The sequence below is a fragment of the Cherax quadricarinatus genome, chromosome 30 (genome assembly GCF_038502225.1).
Source record: "Cherax quadricarinatus isolate ZL_2023a chromosome 30, ASM3850222v1, whole genome shotgun sequence".
In the NCBI taxonomy this organism is placed as follows: Eukaryota; Metazoa; Arthropoda; class Malacostraca; order Decapoda; family Parastacidae; genus Cherax; species Cherax quadricarinatus.
Genome location: NC_091321.1, coordinates 33,296,841 through 33,317,955, shown reverse-complemented (window position 1 = coordinate 33,317,955; position 21,115 = coordinate 33,296,841). Strand labels below are relative to the sequence as shown.

General features: G+C 43.1%; 1 protein-coding gene across 1 annotated transcript in view; it reads right to left on the bottom strand.

Moving 5' to 3' along the window:
- Window positions 1–669: 669 nt before the first annotated feature.
- Window positions 670–21,115, bottom strand: part of LOC128692798 (uncharacterized) — a 302,504-nt gene continuing 282,058 nt past the window's right edge. Inside the window, exons 2-5 of the mRNA XM_070090123.1 lie at window positions 11,280–11,506; window positions 10,789–10,862; window positions 2,670–2,770; window positions 670–683 (exon numbers count right to left, since the gene is read on the bottom strand). Of these exons, the coding sequence (XP_069946224.1) occupies window positions 670–683; window positions 2,670–2,770; window positions 10,789–10,862; window positions 11,280–11,498 (408 nt within the window). The 5' untranslated portion in view covers window positions 11,499–11,506. The remainder of the gene's footprint in view (window positions 684–2,669; window positions 2,771–10,788; window positions 10,863–11,279; window positions 11,507–21,115) is intronic.

The window sequence follows — 21,115 nt, the reverse complement described above, 5'->3', positions numbered from 1 at the left end:
TTCGCAATAAGAAAAAGTGTGCAGGAGTCCACAGGGTACAGTCCGTTTGAGCTAATCTTTGGGCACAACGCACAAGGTTCTCTGCGAACGCTCAAGGAAGGATTGATGGAAGATACCTGCATAACACTCTACAACCCTTCTTCAGGGTTGCAGGTGGCCCGTCAGTTGGCTAAGGCTAACTTAAAGGCAGCTCAAAACACTATGAAACAGAGGTATGACACAAACTCAAAGTTTCACTCCTTCAATCCAGGATACATGGTGCTGGCCACAACTTAAAAGCTAGATTTACGGGACCTATACAAATTATAAGTAAACTATCTGATGTAAATTATGTGGTAGCTCCTCTTGATAAATCCTCAAAGAGTAAAACATAGCACATAAAAGAGTAAAGCATTTAATGGCCGAAATAAAGTCCCAGTAATGACTCTGTCCTCTGCCTCTGTAGACGACCTTGACTCCTTGTACCCTATTCTTGAAATTCAGGTAAAGCTTCCCAATTCTGCTCTCAAGGACCCTAACCCTTTAATGATGAGGATGTCATCATCAAGTAATAAGTTTAATTGCACTCATACAACCTTACCTTGACATATTTTCGGATATCCCGAAAAAATGTACACTAGGATATCATGATGTGGATACTGGAAACTCTAAACCTATTAAACTCTTCCCTTACAGAGCTAATCCTGAAAAAGAGAGGCTATTTCAGCAGGAGGTAGCATTTCTGTTAGAACAGGATTAGTGGAGGAGTCATCTAGTCCTTGGGATTCACTGTGCACCCTTGTTAAGAAGTCTGATGGAGGTTTTCGATTGCGTACAGACTACCAGAAGGTGAATGAAGTCACTATTCCAGATGCTTACTGTCTGCCACATTTAGATGATTAGTGGACTTTGTGGGTAAGGCTACTTTTGTGTCTAAACTCGACCTTCTGAAGGTTACTATCACGTACCTCTGACAGACAAGGCGAAGGAAATCTCTGCCTTCGTAATTCCAGGTCGTCATTATCAATACACTGTAACCCCATTCAGGATGCGGAACTCGCTGGTATCGTTCCAAAAGCTGATCCATCAGGCTATTAAAGGACTTGAAGGCACGGCATTTTATCTAGATAATATCGTAGTGGTGTTCAATACATGGGACCAACATATATCCAGACTTTGAAAAATTTCAGTTTCCAGTTAACTGTTAATTTGTGTAAGTCAACTTTTGGCCAATCTACTATTACTTTTTTGAGCCATGAAGTAGGTAGTGGTAAAGTGGCCCCTAAATTTGCTAAAATCCTTGCCATTAAAAATTACCCAATACCTCATGATAGGAATTCCCTCCAACATTTCTTAGGGATATTGCAGATATTGTTGCCCCCCCCCCCCGTCCTAACCTCACTCACCAGTCAGTGCCCCCCCGTCCTAACCTCACTCACCAGTCAGAAAAACAAATTTCAATGAACCCCAGAATGTCATGACACTTTTAACCAAGGAAAATGGCTGCTTTGTACTGCACCCGTTCTCCTGTCTCCTGATTTTTCAAAACCCTTTACATTACAGGTTGATGCACGTGAGTCAGGGGTAGGAGCAGTACTCCTACAGAAATCTGGGGAAGAGTGCTTGTAGCTTGTGGCTTACTTCTCGGCCAAGTATCAACCTCACCAGACGGCCTACACAATAACTGAAAAAGAAGCCCTCTCTCTGATACTGGCATTAGAGCATTTCGAGGTCTACTTGGGGCAGTCGTCCCAAGTGGTCACAGTCTACAGTGATCACAATCCACTAGTCAACCTCAACTCCATGAAGAACCACAACACATGTCTGATGAAATGGAGTCTCAGGCTGCGACCTTATAACCTTAGAATTTTATATATTTCTAGCAAGGATAAAAAGCTGGCTGATTCTGTTTCCCATATGGGACTATATGGGTAGCCTGGCTCTTTTTTTCCCCCTTTTGTTTATATGTGTATTAATGTTAATGGATTTTTTTTGTTTGGCGAGGGGACATTCTGCTACCGTCTGCAAGCGTCTTGAACCAACAAAAGGCACTACTGCTTTATGTCTCAAGAAAAGTTGAGCCCTATTTAATGAGTTGGATGGTTGAGAGGAAAGGCAGTTCCATTGTTCAGTGCCATGACGGCACTCTACCCATGGAGGTGAAAGCTTAGTCCTGGCTATTAGAGCCCTTTTGGGGTGGGGTTGTGGCATGCAAAGAGTATGTTACAATTTATTCGGCATATGTACATTCTCCCATATAGGCTACCTCCCAACCAGCGAACTGGGTGCTAAAGGCTATACGATTTTTTAGGGTACTCATCATTAAATCAGTACCTTGGCTCATTGTCCAATCACAATTATTATTATTATAATCAAAAAGAAGCGCTAAGCCACAAGGACTGTCCAATCACAAGCGAGCCCGCCAAATGCTGAGGCGATGTGGTTCACTCACTGTCAGCATTTGCCGGACTTGCTTAGTGCTGGTTGATTACGGTGCTCTCTCTCTCTCTCTCTCTCTCTCTCTCGCCATTCTTTGTCACCGTGTGGTACACTTAAATTCAACTCGTGTACATAAGTGTACATAACTGTATAAAAATATATCTCGTGAAGCAAATACAAGTTAAATATCACTGCTGAGTTTGATTGGCTCTCAAAAACCCATTACGATCAGGTTACAAGCCATTCTTTACCTGTGTTCGTAATAGTCTTCACGATACTTTTAGTTTCACACTTACCGTGAGCGTCCCAGGGTTCATCCTTCACTCGCGCACTTGCGTCGAAGGCACCAGGCCTGTGGACATATTAAATTGTCTTACATAAGACTATTCGGTGGAGAGTGAGGGAGGGAGGGAGGGAGAGAGGGGGAGGGGGAGGGGGAGGGGGAGGGAGAGAGAGAGAGAGAGAGAGAGAGAGAGAGAGAGAGAGAGAGAGACTGAGACTATGAGGTCAATAGTATTGCGCAACAGTCTGTGTGCAGAGAATAGTTGCGACGTGTTCATTTTGTGAGACAACTCAATGAGTTGAACCTTGGGAAAAAAAAACAATGCACTGGGGAAATGAGAATGTGATGTACACAATATTAAAGATAAATGATGAGACATGTTAAAATAGACTGAAATGCCAGGAATAGGACTCAGGGGCCACACACATTAGAAACATTTTAGTCTCAAGGTAGTTGTGGAAATTTATTTGATCTCCCAAAAATTCCATGGACAGGTTCACAGTAAATGAGCTTTACAAGCCCTTAACATCCACCCAAACACTAGTTGGCGGAGGCAGTGAGATTGTACATACCAATTGATAGATTTACCCTAAAAGGAAGGTTTAGGTAGGATTATACTGTTAGCAACTAATATTAGAATTAGTGAGGTAACCTTAGATATTAATAATGTAGCCTTAGACCATAATATAAGCAAATATTAGGTTATATTAGATAAGGTGAGCTAGAAACCCCCATGCCTGAACGGAAGCTCGAACAGGTCAGATGCTAGCTCGTCCTTCTTGAATGAGATACCGTGGTGACAACAAGGTACCAGGCGAAACAGTTCAGTGCCCCACTTGCCTTCAAAATACTTGGCCTGTGTAACAAAAAATCATAGAGGCTTCCCCGAAGTACTGAGGATATTCGTCTTTATCCAGGCTCTTGCAGTTAGACAAAACCTTTCATTTCTCTTAGTAAAATTGGCCAACGATAATCTGAGGAAGGTGGGTTATTTGAGCTTTGGGTTGTGTGTCGGCAGACACCCACAGATACGGCAATATTAGCAGGCATCTCCTCTTAAGTTATTAGTCTAGAAGCTAGTGTTACTGCATAAATGTTGCTTAGAGCATGCCCATTGAAATCAGGTATCTCTAAGGTGCAGGCGGGGATACTGATACCATCCAAATTCTTGCAGGAGTAAGTCCTTCACTGCACGTTAGGTGTTTTGAAGACAGGGACTAGAAGCATCTAGGTTGCTTGTAAATCTAATTATATACTGTGATTTACAGGCAGGCCAGAGTAGGCTAGTTAAGCAATGGATTTTAATTATTTATAGTGAATTTGCAAGACAGCCACAGTTAGGTTACACCTTCGCAATATTTGCAACGATTATAACAGCTAGCCCCGATTTAGCCTGGTTATTTACAGTGAATTGCAAAGCCAGATTTAGGCTATAGTTGCACACTAATTTTAACAGTTATATAAAATTAGGCTAGGATTAAACAAGCTAGGCACAGTTAAGCCAAGTTATTTACACACAACATTTATTACTCACTGTTTCATAAGTTGAACTGCTGAATTAAATTTGTGCTAACCAAGTGAATTTTAATCTTGCAAAGACTACATTTTGTACTGGGTGAATTTCATTGCTATTGGCTGACATTAATGTGGGATTTGTGATTTTCACCAGATGCTACCTTAAGTTTTCTATTTACTGGCGTTGTACAGAAAATTGTTAGATTAAGCTGTTTTAACAACGATATCCATTTCAGTTAGGTTTGAGGGCTGACAGTGTGCATTTTGATCCCAAGTCAAGCCAATATATGATAACGAAAATCGTTAAGCTTATCGAAGAGGTTCAAGGCTAATTTGTTCTTACCTAATTCCGTGTCATGCTGTGGGGTGGGCTAATTAAAGTACGAGCTAGCGCCGCACTCTAACTAGAACACAATAATGACAGGAGAGAATTAGAGCCCATTACAGTGTTAACAAAGTTAAAACGGTCAGTGGCTGCGTGTAAACGGCATTTGAACAGAGCACACAAGAAGTGCAGAGATACTAGTCAACACGGTAATGTAGGTTGAAATTATTTACAAGGCTACTTGAAGCATTTAGGAGAAAAATGGGAGGCCTACAAGCATTCTCAGTATATGACCTGTCAAAGGAGGTTCCTTGACGCTGGTGAGGGGCTCTTGATCTAGGGAATTGGATTTGTGCTCCGGTTCCCTGAATTGAGCCTGAATACCCTCCACCCCCACAGGCGCTGTATAATCCTAAGGGTTTAGCCCTCCCCCATGATTGTAATCTCAGTATACGAGCAACAGGCTATTGAGGATAATAAGCCCCACGATAGTCTTGAGCAAGCTCAGGATGAATTCTACAATGATAATGAGGAGTGTCACGAGGAGATGGATGCGTACAATGATAAACTAGAGGCATTGAAGGCTAGTATACCAAGTAGGGTGACTAACACTGCCGGGACCACGAGCAGCCACACGACTGTTAATATGTTGCTCAGACTGCCCCAATTGAATTTACCAGCATTTGAAGTTATGAGTTTGACAGATAGTCTCACAGATACGGTAAAATTAGCGGGCATCTCCTCTTATGCATTAGTCTAGAAGCTGTGTCACTTAGTGCATAAATGTTGCTTAGGGCATACCCATTGAAATCAGGGATTTCTAAGGTGCAGGCAAGGGATACTAATACCATCTGAATACTTGCAGGAATAAGTCCGTGTTTTGAAGAGAGGGACCAGAAGTATCTAGGTTCCTTGGGTAGAATCCGGGAATTTCTAGTAGCATATTCTCCACTACCAAGTAAGTCAATCCTTTGTTTGTGCGTGTAGTTAGGAATTTCTTGCAAGATTAGTTGCATATGGAAATGTCCTAAAAGATACTTGTGAGATTGAGGCGACTAATCTCAGGGTGCCTGTGTCAACAGTACTTGCCAGGGTGAGAAGCTTACAAGGTGGCAGTCCAGGCACAATTTCCACAGTACTAGGACTCAGGGGACACAGACGTTGGAAAACATTTTAGTCTCTAGGCAGTACTAGGACAGGGAGCACAGACGTTGGAAAACATTTTAGTCTCTAGGCAGTACTAGGACAGGGAGCACAGACGTTGAAAAACATTTTTGTCTCTAGGCAGTACTAGGACAGGGAGCACAGACGTTGGAAAACATTTTAGTCTCTAGGCAGTACTAGGACAGGGGGCACAGACGTTGGAAAACATTTTAGTCTCAAGGCAGTACTAGGACAGGGAGCACAGACGTTAGAAAACATAGTCTCAAGGCAGTACTAGGACTCAGGGGACACAGACGTTAGAAAACATAGTCTCAAGGCAGTACTAGGACTCAGGGGACACAGACGTTAGAAAACATAGTCTCAAGGCAGTACTAGGACTCAGGGGACACAGACGTTAGAAAACATATTAGTCTCAAGGTCACCATGAAGGTTTCCTTGAGGCAGTGAGAACCAATAAAGTAATTTTACTTAACGTCTTCTTCCTCGGATTAAAGTTGGTTACCTTCCACTACCCCCAAGATCCTAATGACCGCTCCGGGTTTAGCAGTCCCTCTCCATCCACTATGACTAAGAACGCTAATAGTCTCAGGGCAGTTAAGAAATAGAACGAGGAAGTGGTATGGCGGGTCGTAGGTATGGCGGGTCGTAGATATGGTGGGTCGTTAGTATGGCGGGTCGTGGGTATGGTGGGTCGTAGGTATGGCGGGTCGTTGGTGTGGCGGGTCGTAGGTATGGCGGGTCGTTAGTATGGCGGGTCGTGGGTATGACGGGTCGTAGGTATGGCGGGTCGTTAGTATGGCGGGTCGTGGGTATGACGGGTCGTAGGTATGGCGGGTCGTTAGTGTGGAGGGTCGTGGGTATGGCGGGTCGTGGGTATGGCGGGTCGTAGGTATGGCGGGTCGTAGGTATGGCGGGTCGTAGGTATGGCGGGTCGTAGGTATGGCGGGTTGTATGGCGGGCCGTAAGTATGGCGGGTCTTAAGTATGGCGGGTTGTAAGTATGGCGGGCCGTAAGTATGGCGGGTTGTAAGTATGGCGGGTCGTAGGTATGGCGGGTTGTAAGTATGGCGGGTCATAAGTATGGCGGGTTGTAAGTATGGCGGGTCATAAGTATGGCGGGTTGTAAGTATGGCGGGTCGTAGGTATGGCGGGTTGTAAGTATGGCGGGTCATAAGTATGGCGGGTTGTAAGTATGGCGGGTCATAAGTATGGAGGGTTGTAAGTATGGTGGGTCGTAAGTATGGCGGGTTGTAAGTATGGCGGGTCATAAGTATGGCGGGTTGTAAGTATGGTGGGTCGTAAGTATGGCGGGCCGTAAGTATGGCGGGTTGTAAGTATGGCGGGCCGTAAGTATGGCGGGTTGTAAGTATGGCGGGTCGTAAGTATGGCGGGCCGTAAGTATGGCGGGTTGTAAGTATGGCGGGTCGTAGGTATGGCGGGTTGTAAGTATGGCGGGTCGTAAGTATGGCGGGTTGTAAGTATGGTGGGTCATAAGTATGGCGGGTTGTAAGTATGGCGGGTTGTAAGTATGGCGGGTCGTAAGTATGGCGGGTTGTAAGTATGGCGGGTCATAAGTATGGCGGGTTGTAAGTATGGCGGGTCGTAAGTATGGCGGGTTGTAAGTATGGCGGGTCATAAGTATGGCGGGTTGTAAGTATGGCGGGTTATAAGTATGGCGGGTTGTAAGTATGGCGGGTCATAAGTATGGCGGGTCATAAGTATGGCGGGTCATAAGTATGGCGGGTCATAAGTATGGCGGGTCATAAGTATGGCGGGTCATAAGTATGGCGGGTCATAAGTATGGCGGGTCATAAGTATGGCGGGTCATAAGTATGGCGGGTCATAAGTATGGCGGGTCATAAGTATGGCGGGTCAAATGACTCAAGTTGAGAGGCAGGTCACTCGACCTCATAAAAGACAAATCAGAGTTGAGGTACATACATCACTCACGATATCTTAATAACACGATTGTACTCATGTGTATGTACCTAACCACGGAACAGGTGAGGTTTGAATCCATGGCAAGGGAGTCCTTAAACTCTCAGATCAATGCGTTAACCACTCGCCATGGGTTCAAACCCCACCCGTTCCATGGTTAGATACACACACAAGGAGCAGCGGTCATCTTTGTCTGAAGATGCTATATATGGTATGAATTGGGAATTCTTTTCATATTAGCACTCGCTTCCTCTCGTCTTCTCCTCCTCTTCCCCTTCGCCTCACCCCTCTTATTCTTGTCCTTCTCCTCTTTCCATCTATTTGCTATTCTCTCACCCTTTCATTCCTTTCCTCCTATATCGTTTCTTCTCGTCGTAACCTTCTCTTCTCTCCACTATCTTCCGTCTCCTCATCGCAGCCTCCTGTCTCCTTTCCCTACGTCACCTCTTCCTCACAGTCGTAATTCCCCACTCTTCCACCCTTCCCATCATGCTTAAATAATTTCCCTTTTCTTCCACATCTTTTCCGGCTTTCCATAGAGCTTTAACACGCCTAACAACTTTAGCGGCTGTAATATAACACAATGAAAAGCACCAGAAGCTAGAGCTCTACACCCGTATAGAAAGCCAGTCTAATAGCTAAAATGTTAATGTAGTATCACAGTCTGACAGATCACTAATACACACATACCCAACACACTGTGCACGAATCCATATAATTTATAGCCTCACTGAACTTAAAACTCGTTAAATATCCAATAAAACTTTTAAAAACAGTAGCAGTCAATATATATAGTAAAACAAAGATTTTTATTACAAATATAATGCAAGAATTTCTAATAAAATGTGAAAAAAAACGATAATCTAAATTTAGCAAAATTCAAAGAATCATAAAAAAGACCAATTTAAATATTTTTTTTTTCGGATATGTTTTTATATTCTACTATACTGCAAAAATTGCCTTCTCATTTTTAAAGAAATTGGCATCCGAGAAAAGTCCTCCTGGCCCTGTTGTACAGCACACAAAGAGGAGAGGTAAAAATTTAATTGGGCAAACTGGTACGTATGGAAATCACTATCCCAATTTATCAAAAACTTGAAAATTGACACCTAAAGTGCCCAAAATTTATTTTAAACCTTTCGTGCGGTTATGCACACCAGAGTTGAAAGTTTGAAGCTGATCAGAAGTGGCATTCTTCAGTTGTCGCCCATGAAAAAAAATATATTTTTAATAATATTGGCAAATATGGGCTTATACAGCTCAATAAACATATGAACTTTTCTTATAAGAAAATACATGAGCGCTGAAAGTTTGAAGCCGATCAGAAGAGGTATTTTCTAGTTACTGCACGTAAACAAATAGAAAAAACTATATATTATTAACACATCTCGTAGCTGTATGCATTTTGCTGGTCAGGACGCCTGTGTATGTCAGTCTGGACTTCGATTAAACTGTGATCTGAATTAGGTGTTTTTAATATTGTGTGTTTTACCAGATCCCTCTGTGAAAATAAGGTCAAGTGTATTCTCCAGTCCTGTTGGCTCCACTATCTGCTGACTTAGAGTGTGTTTATTGCAGAAATTCAGCAGCTCCTGTGTGTGTGAGACTTTTCATCTGCGCTGCCTCCACGGATTATTTCTGTTACGACATTATTTGCTACATTCTTCCCTTCTGTGTGTCTTAGACTGAAGTCACCAAGCAGCAAGATGTTTGGGGATGGGGCCGGAAGGTTTTCCAGATAGTAGTCAATTTTCAATAGTCAGAGCTTAAATTATAAATGAAGTCTCTTTGGCTAGATTTCCCAGCTGACGAAGTTTGAAGTCGTAATTTTAAAGCAAAACTGATAAATTGGCATCAACACACATCGATAACAATCGAAATATTTTTCTAAAAAGGATACGAATGCATCAGGAATAAAAAACTGAATTAGATCAAAGGAAGTCGAGTTATGACTTGGAAATTTCTGTGCTATTTACATGTATAAAATCCGCAGAGTAGCACCCACTCAGTCCATTTTCAACATGAACCTTCTCTTACGTACGATACAACTACGGTGAAAGTTTCACTTCGATCTGAGAAGGCATGAAAACATTGGAGGAAAAAAACTTCTAGCAGGCAGTATAGATAGGCCCTTTCAAGGGATACTTATTTATTCTATATCAGTCATGATGTTAAAGCTGGAAGTGCTACAGATTTTGAAGTCTAGTCACAGACCAGGTGTGTATTTGTTACCATCTTCGTGAGTAAAGATGAGTGAATATGATAATGGTATACAATACCAACGAGTTGATAAACAAGACACATGAAAGTTTCGGGAAAACTCTTCTCCGGGATAAGGGACTGACCACCAGAAAACTTAGTCTTCAAGGGTGATAGAGTGATTACATCTTTACATCTCTACTGCTTCTCCTGGCTCTGTACTCGACTGAAGAAGCATATCTGAATTATGATACCTAACTGTTGCACATTGTCTTGTGTATTATAGGTAAAAGTCCTATGATAAGACCTCACATTGAACTTTTGAAGATAACAGCCGAAGAAAAGTGTTAAATGAAAAGTAATGAGATCTATAACACAGAAAACCTAGAGTTAAATAAATCACAGAACTGGTGGGGGTTGAACCCATTAGACTCACCTGCCATGGGTTCGAATCCCACCAGTTTTGTCATTTGTTTGCAATCGCCTTATTACGATTTTGTGAGTTTTAAGTTAAATCAATGGAGAAGCATCAGGTGTTATTCGTATGGACTTGTAAAGAAAAATTATTGAAAAAAATTGTGACTAATATCACGTGCAGCTCTGATATATATAATTAAGCATGTTTTTTAATTTGACCTAAAATTCAAACAACAGAAATATTTATGAAGTTATAATTAGCGATTAAACTTTCAGTATCCAGTGTGCCAAAAAAAAATGAGGAAAATATTCGCAAAACATTAAACTACCCAGAATTTTAAGCTCAAATAATTAGAAGTCCTTAAGAGGAAATTCTTCCATGTAAATTCTCTAGAGGTTTAAAATATTCCTCACTTTAGGAGTATTTAATTAAAATGTATTGCAGAAAAAAATATGCTAAAGTTCAATAATGGATTATTCTAAATCAAAGAACATGGAGAATGTAAGTGGAGAGGAAGCAGGATGCTCACCTGTGGTCAGAGAGAGCACCGTGTAGCGCAGCCCGGTAGCTCCTGTACGCTACGTCTTCCTCCCTTCGCACAGCCTGTGGGAAGGTGGTGCACTGTATGTCATGGGTACTTGTGCACTTGTATTCACCAACACAGTAGTAATGACTGACTGTTGCAGTGTCTTGCAAAGTAAATGAAGGCAACAGGTGTTCTTTTATGACTATATTTCATATTACAGACTGCATTATCCTTTTTATTTGTGAGACTGTTGTAACTGTTAGTGCTACCGTTGAATATTTTTTTTATCCGTTGTTCTGCTGAGGTTGTTGCAATTTTAATTGCTAGCCTCTAATTCCGTATTTTTTTTGCAGTTAATATTAAAAGAAATTATGTGAAATCAGTTTGTCATATTAACAAGTGCTAGTTTTGCTAACTATATTTTAGTAAAACAGACTAAGTCAAAATATTTGAGTAAGATATTTCACTGCAGAAATACCAATTAAAATCCTCACCTGTTGCTTGGCGTCTGGGTAGAGAGGAGCTCTTCGTCGACACAACATTTGTAGTGACGCCAGGGAATCGTGAGCCAAGTTCTCTGCTTGAACACCTAACATCCTGGACTCCTCTTCGGGACAGGCCACACCCATGCCACCCCCACTCGTTGGCGTGGAGAGCGCAGCGTCGCATGAGGTGGATGTCTGGCCAGAGACTTCGGCCTTCAGTCCACCCATTCGCTGGTCTGAGTAAAAAAAAAATGAGAATATTATTTTGAGATTAATAAAACTAAAGAGAAGGTGAGAATATTTTTTTTACTCTTTGACTATATCTGCTAAGATAAGATCTCTAGCAGTGTCAGTTTCCTGCTCTTCCCTGCCAAGATCCTCAGTAGTACACAAATAACCCGCAATGTTCTAAAACGGACCAAAACATCGTCATAATGAAGTTTATCTAAGTATTGCTCCAACCACTGTGTTTAAACTTTTTGTTCTTTATCCCTAGTTGTGTCAGGTTCCCGTCCTTCCTTGCCCAGAAAAGATTCCCGTCGTAAAAGTTTCTTGACGCTACTTTTCTAAATGTTATTGGTGATGACATTAATATTACGCCAACAGCTCGGAAAGAAGACATAAATGCAGTAAAGTCTTATGTGTACAACGTTCCTCCTAGCACTATGTCTTTCCGAGTGCCAAAATAGCCCAGTGTTGGGTAAACATTGTACATATAAAGGGCTCCTCAGTATTTTTTTCCTAAGAAGATTCGTAGTATCAGTTTCCTGATCTTGTAAGCTCTGATAGTTATTTTTACCAGCATTAATAGTTGAGTGCTTCAGTAAATACCCCAAGTAAAAACCGCAAATTATTCATCTTGTCCCTTCTGCGTCTAAGCACCTGTTGATGTGACAAGTGGTTTTAGGTGCGCTAAGAATTTCTGTAGCTGCTCTTCTGCAGCTAAGAAGAATGTAAGATAATGAAGAGGAATGTAACATTATCAAAGACATTTTCGTGAAAATGTATTATACTGCTTGGTAGAACGATCAGCTGACATACCGAGTGTCCGTGGTTTGATTCCCGCCCGGGTGGAAACGTTGGGCATTTTACTTATACCTGCTGCCTATATTCACCTAGCAGCAAGTAGGTACCTGGGTGTTAGTCGACTGTTGTGGGTGGCATCCTGGCAGTATGCCTCACATTGGGCTGGGCTGCGAAATAAGATGAGGTTGGATAACAGCCTGTGTAAAAAAAAGAGGCAACTCGTTACCTGTGTTATACAAGTAGCTGAAACTTGTTTTAATGCAATTCTGTTCCTGTTCTTCTTCCAACTTTCCTTCAACTCCCATGTATTATTAACTGCAAATACTATATCTTCCTATTTGTTTTGAAGCTAATGTAACTAGTACCAGCCACTCTGCTAAACTTGACAAATTATGTCCTACTGTGATTTTTATAACGAATTAACTGCGTAAATTTTAATTAAGTATAGTGTAGGTTAAGTTTTGCCGGAGATGAATAAAAGAGACAATACCGTGACTGAAACAATACACAAATATTCTGACTTGAATCATTAACTAGTCAGGCAGAGAAGCGTGGAGGGAAGGGAACCAAGATATTTTCGAGAGAGGGGAGGGAGTCTTGGGACGGCGGAAGGGAGTAGTAATACTAAAAACATTCACACAGAAGCTTATTACTTACATTGCCTGGAAGCAGTAAGAGCAGCCACATATGAGCAAAAGAGGAAATTAAAAGAACATTAAATTAAAAGAAATTAAAAGAAGTTGGAAAGAATTACATACTTACCTGCGGAGTCCATTGCTTCCAGGACTTACTGCTCTCAGTCTTGATTTTATACTAATCCCTCATTTGTCGTACCACTCCCGTCCCCAGCTTCCCCTTTCGTATATATTCTGGGTCCCTTCCCTTCATGTTAGTGTGTGTGGCTGTTTAATGGTCAGAGTCAGATCACAACAAATACAAAAGAGGCCAGTATCAGAGTTTGTCGCTCCATCGTTCATGATTCGAGAACTTAGAAAACAAGAAAACAAGAACAAGAATAACACCCAACAAGTAAATGGTAGTTTGAATGAAATTATATATGAAGGATGAGATATACTATACGTGAGAGAAACAGCGCATTTGAATGAACCGAGTACGACTCCAAGACAGATAAATTAAACAATTTGCGCTCAACACAAAAACTCTTATTTAATGAAATGGTAGCAAGCCGAGATAATTATTGAGGAAGGTGTCAAATTTAAGAGAAGATTTTCCGAATTTGTCCTAATTTCAACGTCCAAGACCACTGCATAACCAAGAATGTTTTCACTTGGCCAGACTCTTGGCAATGTGGTCAGTGAAGAAAGTGTATCGTGGGGACCGACCATCAAGTTCGCATCTCTTCCAAACTAGGATGTATCAAATACCTTCTGGAACTTATGGTACGAGTAGGGATCGAGCCCACGGCACACCCTCTCTCCACTTGTCACAGCTTTAATAGGATTAATCGATCTAGGTATATATCTATACACTGGAGAGGTTAGGGGGAACCCAACTGTTACCTCAAATGGAAGCTATTATTGGTGAATCTCACAGTCATATGTCAGCGACGAGATCACTGACAAAGGGCTCTGAAATGACTCGAGATTCTGCTTATGGTACGGTATTTAGTGTTAGATCATCCAGGGATATTTAGTTCTCTCTTTACCCCGATGTATATCTTGTTAAAAACTATCCTTTACAATAGTTAGAAGCTTTCATTGAACCTATTCATTTCTATGCATTAGTCACATCTGATAATTTATTCCAATTAACAATATTAATGTCAATAAATAATTTATTATTTATCTGCTCTGTTGTATGAACTGTAGAAGTGTTAATTTGGGTATCACACTTGATATTCATTTTGAAACAGAGAGACTGTGATCACTGCTGGCAAATAGAGAGAGAGAGAGAGAGAGAGAGAGAGAGAGAGAGAGAGAGACATTCCTCGCTGGCAATACGTGACGAAGCCTGCAGATCAGCCATGGTTTAGCTTTCGTCGTAGAGAGGTTGCTACTGCTAAGTACAAAGCATGGCGAAGGTATGAGACATCCTACCACCTATAACAGGAACTTGCACAGGCAAGCCTATAGGCATACGAGTGACGTTCAAAAGTGGGCCATTGCTAAATGAGAGGTGGACACAAAAAGAAAGCTAGCATCAGCTAGGGTAGGCTCCAAAACCTGGTGGTCCCTGGTCAAGGACAGACAAGATTATTTGCATGATAAACTCATTCCACCTCTAAATCGACAGGATGGGACCACCTCTACTAGTAGTCGAGAGAAAGCGGACCTCTTTGCCGAACACTTTGCAACCAAAATGCAAGTTCCTGATCCAGCAAGGGACCCTCCTTGGCTAGCTGCAAGAACTGTGTCAAAACTGTCAGTGGTGACAATAAGGAAGGAAGAGGTGCATTTCCTTCTTAAATCGCTTGACCAAGAAAAGGCTGTGGGCCCAGACAAGTTGACCTCAAGATTGCCGAGATGTGCAGACCAGCTAGCAGCACCTCTAACTCGCATCTTTCAGCACTGCCTAGTGCAGTGTAAATGGCCTTCTTTGTGGAAAGAAGAGCAGAGCAGAAATCAGCAACTACAGACCAGTGTCACTCTTGTCAATCACTGGCAAGCTCCTTGAGACAATAATCTCCAGACAAATGACAGAGTTTTTTGACTACCACTCACTACTTTGTGACCGTCAATATGGCTTCAGGAATGGTTACTCTGCTGCTGATCTGTTGTTAAACCTCTCCACTAAGTGGCATCAATCACTGGATGAATCTAAAGTCAGCTGTGTGGTAGCACTGGACATTGCTGGTGCTTTCGACCGGGTGTGGCACCAGGGCCTCTTAGCAAAACTGCAAGCTCTGGGAACTGCAGGCTCTACGCTATGTCTCCTCAGTGATTACCTTCATGGTAGATCACTAAGGGTAGTTCTCAATGGAACAGAATCAGCAAGACATCCTATTGGAGCAAGTGTTCCACAAGGAAGTATGCTGGGACCATTGTTATGGAATGTCTACTTCAATGACCTTTTTCTTCTCATCCCAGAATCCCATGCATATGCAGACGACTGTACACTGACATTCACTTATCCAAGAGAAGAAATGCCAGCTGCTCTAAGCTACATCAATCACCAGCTGAGAGCTATATCAGCTTGGGAAAATAGATGGCAAGTAACATTTGCACCTGAGGAAACAAATGATGATCGTCTCTAGGCACCATGATGGTAATGCTGGTGCAGTAGTGAGGATGAATGGGAGGGTGTTGGCACTTGGGGAAGATGTAGATATCCTTGGGGTGAAATTTGACTCCAAACTGATCATTAAAAACTATGTTGGAAATCTTGCAAACAAGGCAGCCAAGACGCTTACAGCACTTCGCCATATCTCGTATCTGCTTGATAGCAGGGGTTGCAAGATTTTGTAAGAGGCGCAAGTACGCTCACACCTTGAGTATGCTCCACTTTCTTGGTTCGCCTGCCCCCCTTCTCATCTACAACTGCTTGACAGAGTAGAGAACAGAGCAAGACGTCTCATCTCTCTCCTGGACCAATCCTGGATAGATCTGTCATTTCAGCAGAGCCTTCAACACAGGAGGGATGTGGGTGGCCTTACTAAGAGATAAGATAAGATTTCGTTCGGATTTTTAACCCCGGAGGGTTAGCCACCCAGGATAACCCAAGAAAGTCAGTGCGTCATCGAGGACTGTCTAACTTATTTCCATTGGGGTCCTTAATCTTGTCCCCCAGGATGCGACCCACACCAGTCGACTAACACCCAGGTACCTATTTGCTGTTAGGTGAACAGGACAACAGGTGTAAGGAAACGTGTCGAAATGTTTCCACCCGCCGGGAATCGAACCCGGGCCCTCCGTGTGTGAAGCGGGAGCTTTAGCCACCAGGCCACCGGGCCTGGTGGCCAAGTACCACACTTGGATCCACTTCGAGGACAGCGTGAAGCAAGCTTTTATACCACAAAGCAGCAATTTCACTCTGGCTGTACGCTTCTCCAGAACATCACTTCATCTGAGATCATTTATCCTCAGGATGACTCGAGTATGGAACACATTCGTACAGCATTATGATGTCAACGAGATAAAGTCAGTTGATCAAATGAAAATGCTGGCCCACAGATGGCTCCAACTTCATCCTGTACCCTAGTTGTATGTTTCATAACAAATAAAAATGTTTTCAAATGAGCTGATGTAGGTAACGGCTCTTAGCTTGTCAATAAAGTTAGGAATCCCTAACCTGTAAATAGCTTGTCAATAAAGTTAGGAATCCTTAACCTGTAAATAGCTTGTCAATAAAGCTAGGTATCCTTAACCTAACCTTGTCAAACCCTGTGTAAAGAGAGAGAGAGAGAGATAGGAGATAGATTACTTTTAGTTTCACGACGAGGCTGTCTGCTGAAAAGGACCAAAGTAACCATTTTGATATTTAAGAGCAGGTGGTAAAAGTCAGGAACTTATATAAGTGTCGCGGTGTGAATATGTAGAAATATGGGTGGGCAGCGGCGGCGGCGGCTGGGTAGCGGCAGCGGCGGCGGCGGCTGGGTAGCGGCAGCGGCGGCGGCTGGGTAGCGGCAGCGGCGGCGACGGCAGCAGCAGCAACAGATACGAACAGCAGCAACAACAGGAGCAACAGCAGGAGCAATAGTAGTAGCAGCAGCAGCAACAGATACAAACAGCAGCAACAGCAGAAGCAACAGCAGGAGCAACAGCAGGAGCAACAGCAGGAGCAGCAGCAGCAACAGCAACAACTACAGAAAAAAACAGCAGCAACAGCAACAGCAGAAGCAATAGTAGTAGCAACAGCAGCAACAACAGAAACAACAGCAACAGCAGGAGCAATAGTAGTAACAATAACAGCAGCAGCAACAGCAGGAGCAACAGCAGCAGCGGCAGCAGCAAATAAATTATTTGTTCTTTTAAAATTGGGAACAAATTACAACTTATAGGGAAAAAAAAGATCTATGGAGGATGAGGTGAACCATAAAACTGACGAGGAGAAAAAAGGTGGGTGGTATATTGAGGTATCTGTGAAGACAAAGAATGTTACCCATGGAGGCAAAAGGGGGAATTATCAGTGGATTGTGATACCAATATTCTTATATGAGTGTACAGCATGGGTTATAAATATTCAATGAGGAGATGGCTGGAGGCATCGTGTTTGAGGGCAATGAACAGTGTGAATATTATGCAGATAATTCATAGTCTAAAGATCAGGAGGAGGTACAGGGTAATGAAAAGTATTATCCAAAGGCCTGAGTATGGGTTATTGTGATGATTTTGACATTTAGAGATAATGGAGCAAAATAGGATAACTTGAAGTGTATAGAAATTTATAGGGAAGGTTCGAGGGAGGGGCTTCGACATCCTACAGGCATGTGAGAGTGTGATAGATAGGGGTGAGTGGAAGCAATTGTTTTTTATGACGACGTGCTGTTGGAGTGTGAACAAGGTAGCATTTATGAAGGGATTCAAGAAAATCGGTTAGCCGGACTTGAGTCCTGGAGGTGGAAAGTACAGTGCCTGCACTCTGAAGAAGGGATGATGATGATGATGATGTAGCAGTGAGGAGAGTCATCTAAGTGCAGCGGGGTAGTGGATAGTGCAGGGGTAGAAGGTAGCAAAAGATTGAGGTAGAAAGGGCTGTGAGGAGTGCTAGAGGCATCATCATCAGAGTCTGTGTAGTAAATCAGTTGCTGTCAAAAAGTCAATGAGAGAGTCTGGGTTAAAGGAGAATCCATCAGCAAGAAGGGAAGGTAAAGTAAGGGCTGTAGAGTGGTGCCGACGTTGTTGGTAAATTCTGTGTGCTCGCTGATAGTGGGCAATCCAACAGAATGTGGCTAACAGAAACTGGATCCTGACAATTCTCACATAGTGGAACAGGGCGCCTCTCCATGAGATAATCGTAAGTAAAACGAGTGTGGCCGATGCGAAGACGAGAGAGAGTAGTCTCCCAACCTCGACACTGATGATAAGAAGACTGCCAGAAACCTATACTCGGTTTAATATAATGTGGTTTGTTATGGAGCAGATTAGACCAACGTTGTTGCCAATGGGTGCAAAGGTGGGTAGCAATTACAGCAAAATAGTCTGTGAGTGGAACACCTGAGGTCGACAAGAGGTACAAAAGATCATCAATGGAGGACAAAGAAGGATTCCCACTAAAAGCTGTTAGACGTGAGTAAAGGTCCCAATTCCCTCGATCAAACTGCCAGCGTGGGCTACAAGGAGGTGGTGAATACGAAGGAGGATGATGATTGGAAAATGATCTCTGTCATGCAAGTCTGGGAGGACAGACCAGGCGAAGTCTAGTACAGTTGAGGAAGAGCAAACAGAAAGATCGATGCAAGAAAGAGAATGAGTACGAGGATCAAAATGGGTGGGAGAACCTGTATTTGAAACATGGAGGGGGAGAGAAGCGAGAAAAGCCTCCAACTGAATGCCGCAGGAGTCACAGTGAGACCCCCCAGAGGAAATGGCGGACATTAAAATCTCCAAGTAACAGAAGTGGTGGTGGTAAGGAAGAAGCCAGGAATGCAACATCTGGGATAGATAATGCCCACATCCACTTATTTAAGTGGATGTGGGCTGCAATGTAATACAGTGAAGTATGAACAAAGAGCTGATAGTATGGAATACTGGTGCATATAAGTGCACTTTCATTAAAGGTTCCATCGGGAAAAGGATCCGATGAATACAATAAATCATAGCCCGAGATGGGATGGATAACAGCGGAGAGTAATTTGGGTTCTTGTAAACAACACCTGAAGCTCACCCCAGTTACCTCTGAGACTGCGGATATTCCACTGTAAATAAGCCATGATTTCTGACTCACGAAATCGTAATTACACAATTGCAAACAAACCATACCATGGGTTGGGTTAGAACCTGTCTGGAGTTTTGTGACTCAGATCGGGTATCAGGAGGTATCTACGGACTAGAAGGGTTAGAAAAGCCCACACATGGAGGCAGCGAAAAACTTTTAAGCAGAGAAGGATTGGGACGCTGTGAAGAAAGGAGTTGTGCAAACGGTGAAGAGTGAAGAGGAGAAACAGGAGTGTACATCAATGGTCGAGTCTCCTCAATATATTCTGAGATAGCTTCAAGTCTTTCAGAGGACAAGGATGTTGTATATGGTACAATACTGGAGTCGGGGAGGAAGAGGGTGAATAAAGATCGGGGCAACGATGGACTGTACCAAAGTAGGGGGGACGACAAAAGGGTACAGGGAGCTGGAGAAGAAGCATGGGAGGGGACAGGAGAGTAAGCGACCTGGGAGGGGGCAGAAGAGAAAGAAACTTGGGAGGGGACAGGGGAAGAAGGTACTGTACGAGGAAGATGAACCTCCACACTCATAACAGGCCCAGTTAGAGGTGAAGAACCGGGTGCAGACTGGAAAGGAAAAATGTTCAGGTTGCAGAAGGGAAGGATGGGTGAAAAGAGATTTTAACAATGGGGATGGTTTTTGGATTTCGGAGAAGGAGAAGGGCGATGGGGAGGAGGTGGTGTTGTACGAGGTCTCGTAGACACAAACTTGTGAGTGAGAAGAGGAAGAGGTGAGAACTGAATGAGGTGTCGAGGTAAGGACCTCTGAGTCCAGTACAACAAAAGAATTAGAGACAGGGTGACTGTGGAAGGGGTGACCACAGAGGAAGCTGCAGAAGGTGGGACCAAATAGGTGGGGAGTCGTTTAGCAACTCGAGAATAAGAAATACGGAGAAGTCTCCCTAAGAGGCATAGATAAAACTGCCATAGCATAAGGAAAGCCTTCTGCCTCTGAGACAATGGATTTCTCTCTTAAGTATACTTGGCAACAGCGAGAGTAAGATGGGCGAGTCTCATGACAATTAAAGCAAGAGAGAGGTAGACTACAAGGCGTATTGGTATGGTCGTCGGCAACACAGACTGGGCATTCAGCCATGGACCTGCAATATTTTGCTGGATGACCAAAATGCCAGCAGTTTCTAGACTGTTGCAGTGTAAGGATCATCTTTCGAATTTGTAAATGGTGTCCCGCAATATAAAAAGAGGGCGGAAGCTCGCGGCAGTCAAAAGTTAAGCGAACTACATTGCAAGGGTATCGTGAACATCAAAATGGTATACCATACCGACAGGTTGTTAGGTTATCGTCTCCGCCTGCGAGCAGTGAGGACTGGGGAGGATTGGGAGGTCTTGAAGATCAACCTGTTCTAGAATGCCATCACCATATGTCTGGAAATTTTGTTGGACAATGGTATGAGGCAGAATGACAGTACCACCACAAGAATTGAGAAAATGATATTTTTCAATAGTTACAGCAATAGCATCGATGGTTATGTACCGCTCTTGAGAGCATGAAAGGATATATCTCTACCAACATGGCACAGGAACGCCTTAATACTATGGTTGGAAAGATAGGCAGTAGAGGAAGTCGGTCATAGAGTAAAAACCTTAGTCCGTTGTGCATTTTGAAACATAGCACATAAGGGGAGTGCTTGTCGTGCCGGTCTTTTCCGAGTACATTGAGTAGGAAGTGAAAGTAATGGTCTTGGAAATTTAGGTGTAGGACTGGAGTTGGTTTGGCATCGGATGAGCGGGCGATCCGAAAATTGCCGCACTGTAGAGGGAGAAGCCGGAAGCATGGTCAAAGAAGTGCTGAGGTCAAATGTATCAAAGGAGTCAGTTGGAACCCCGGTACCTGAAGCGGGTGATGAAATGGCACCAGCAAGAGGTGCAGGAGTATTAGAAATGTCCGATAGTGGTCAAATAACGAGGCAGGTTTGGAACGTGGTGCAGTATCGGAAAGGGGCCTAGGGGAAGCAGGTTCATGGA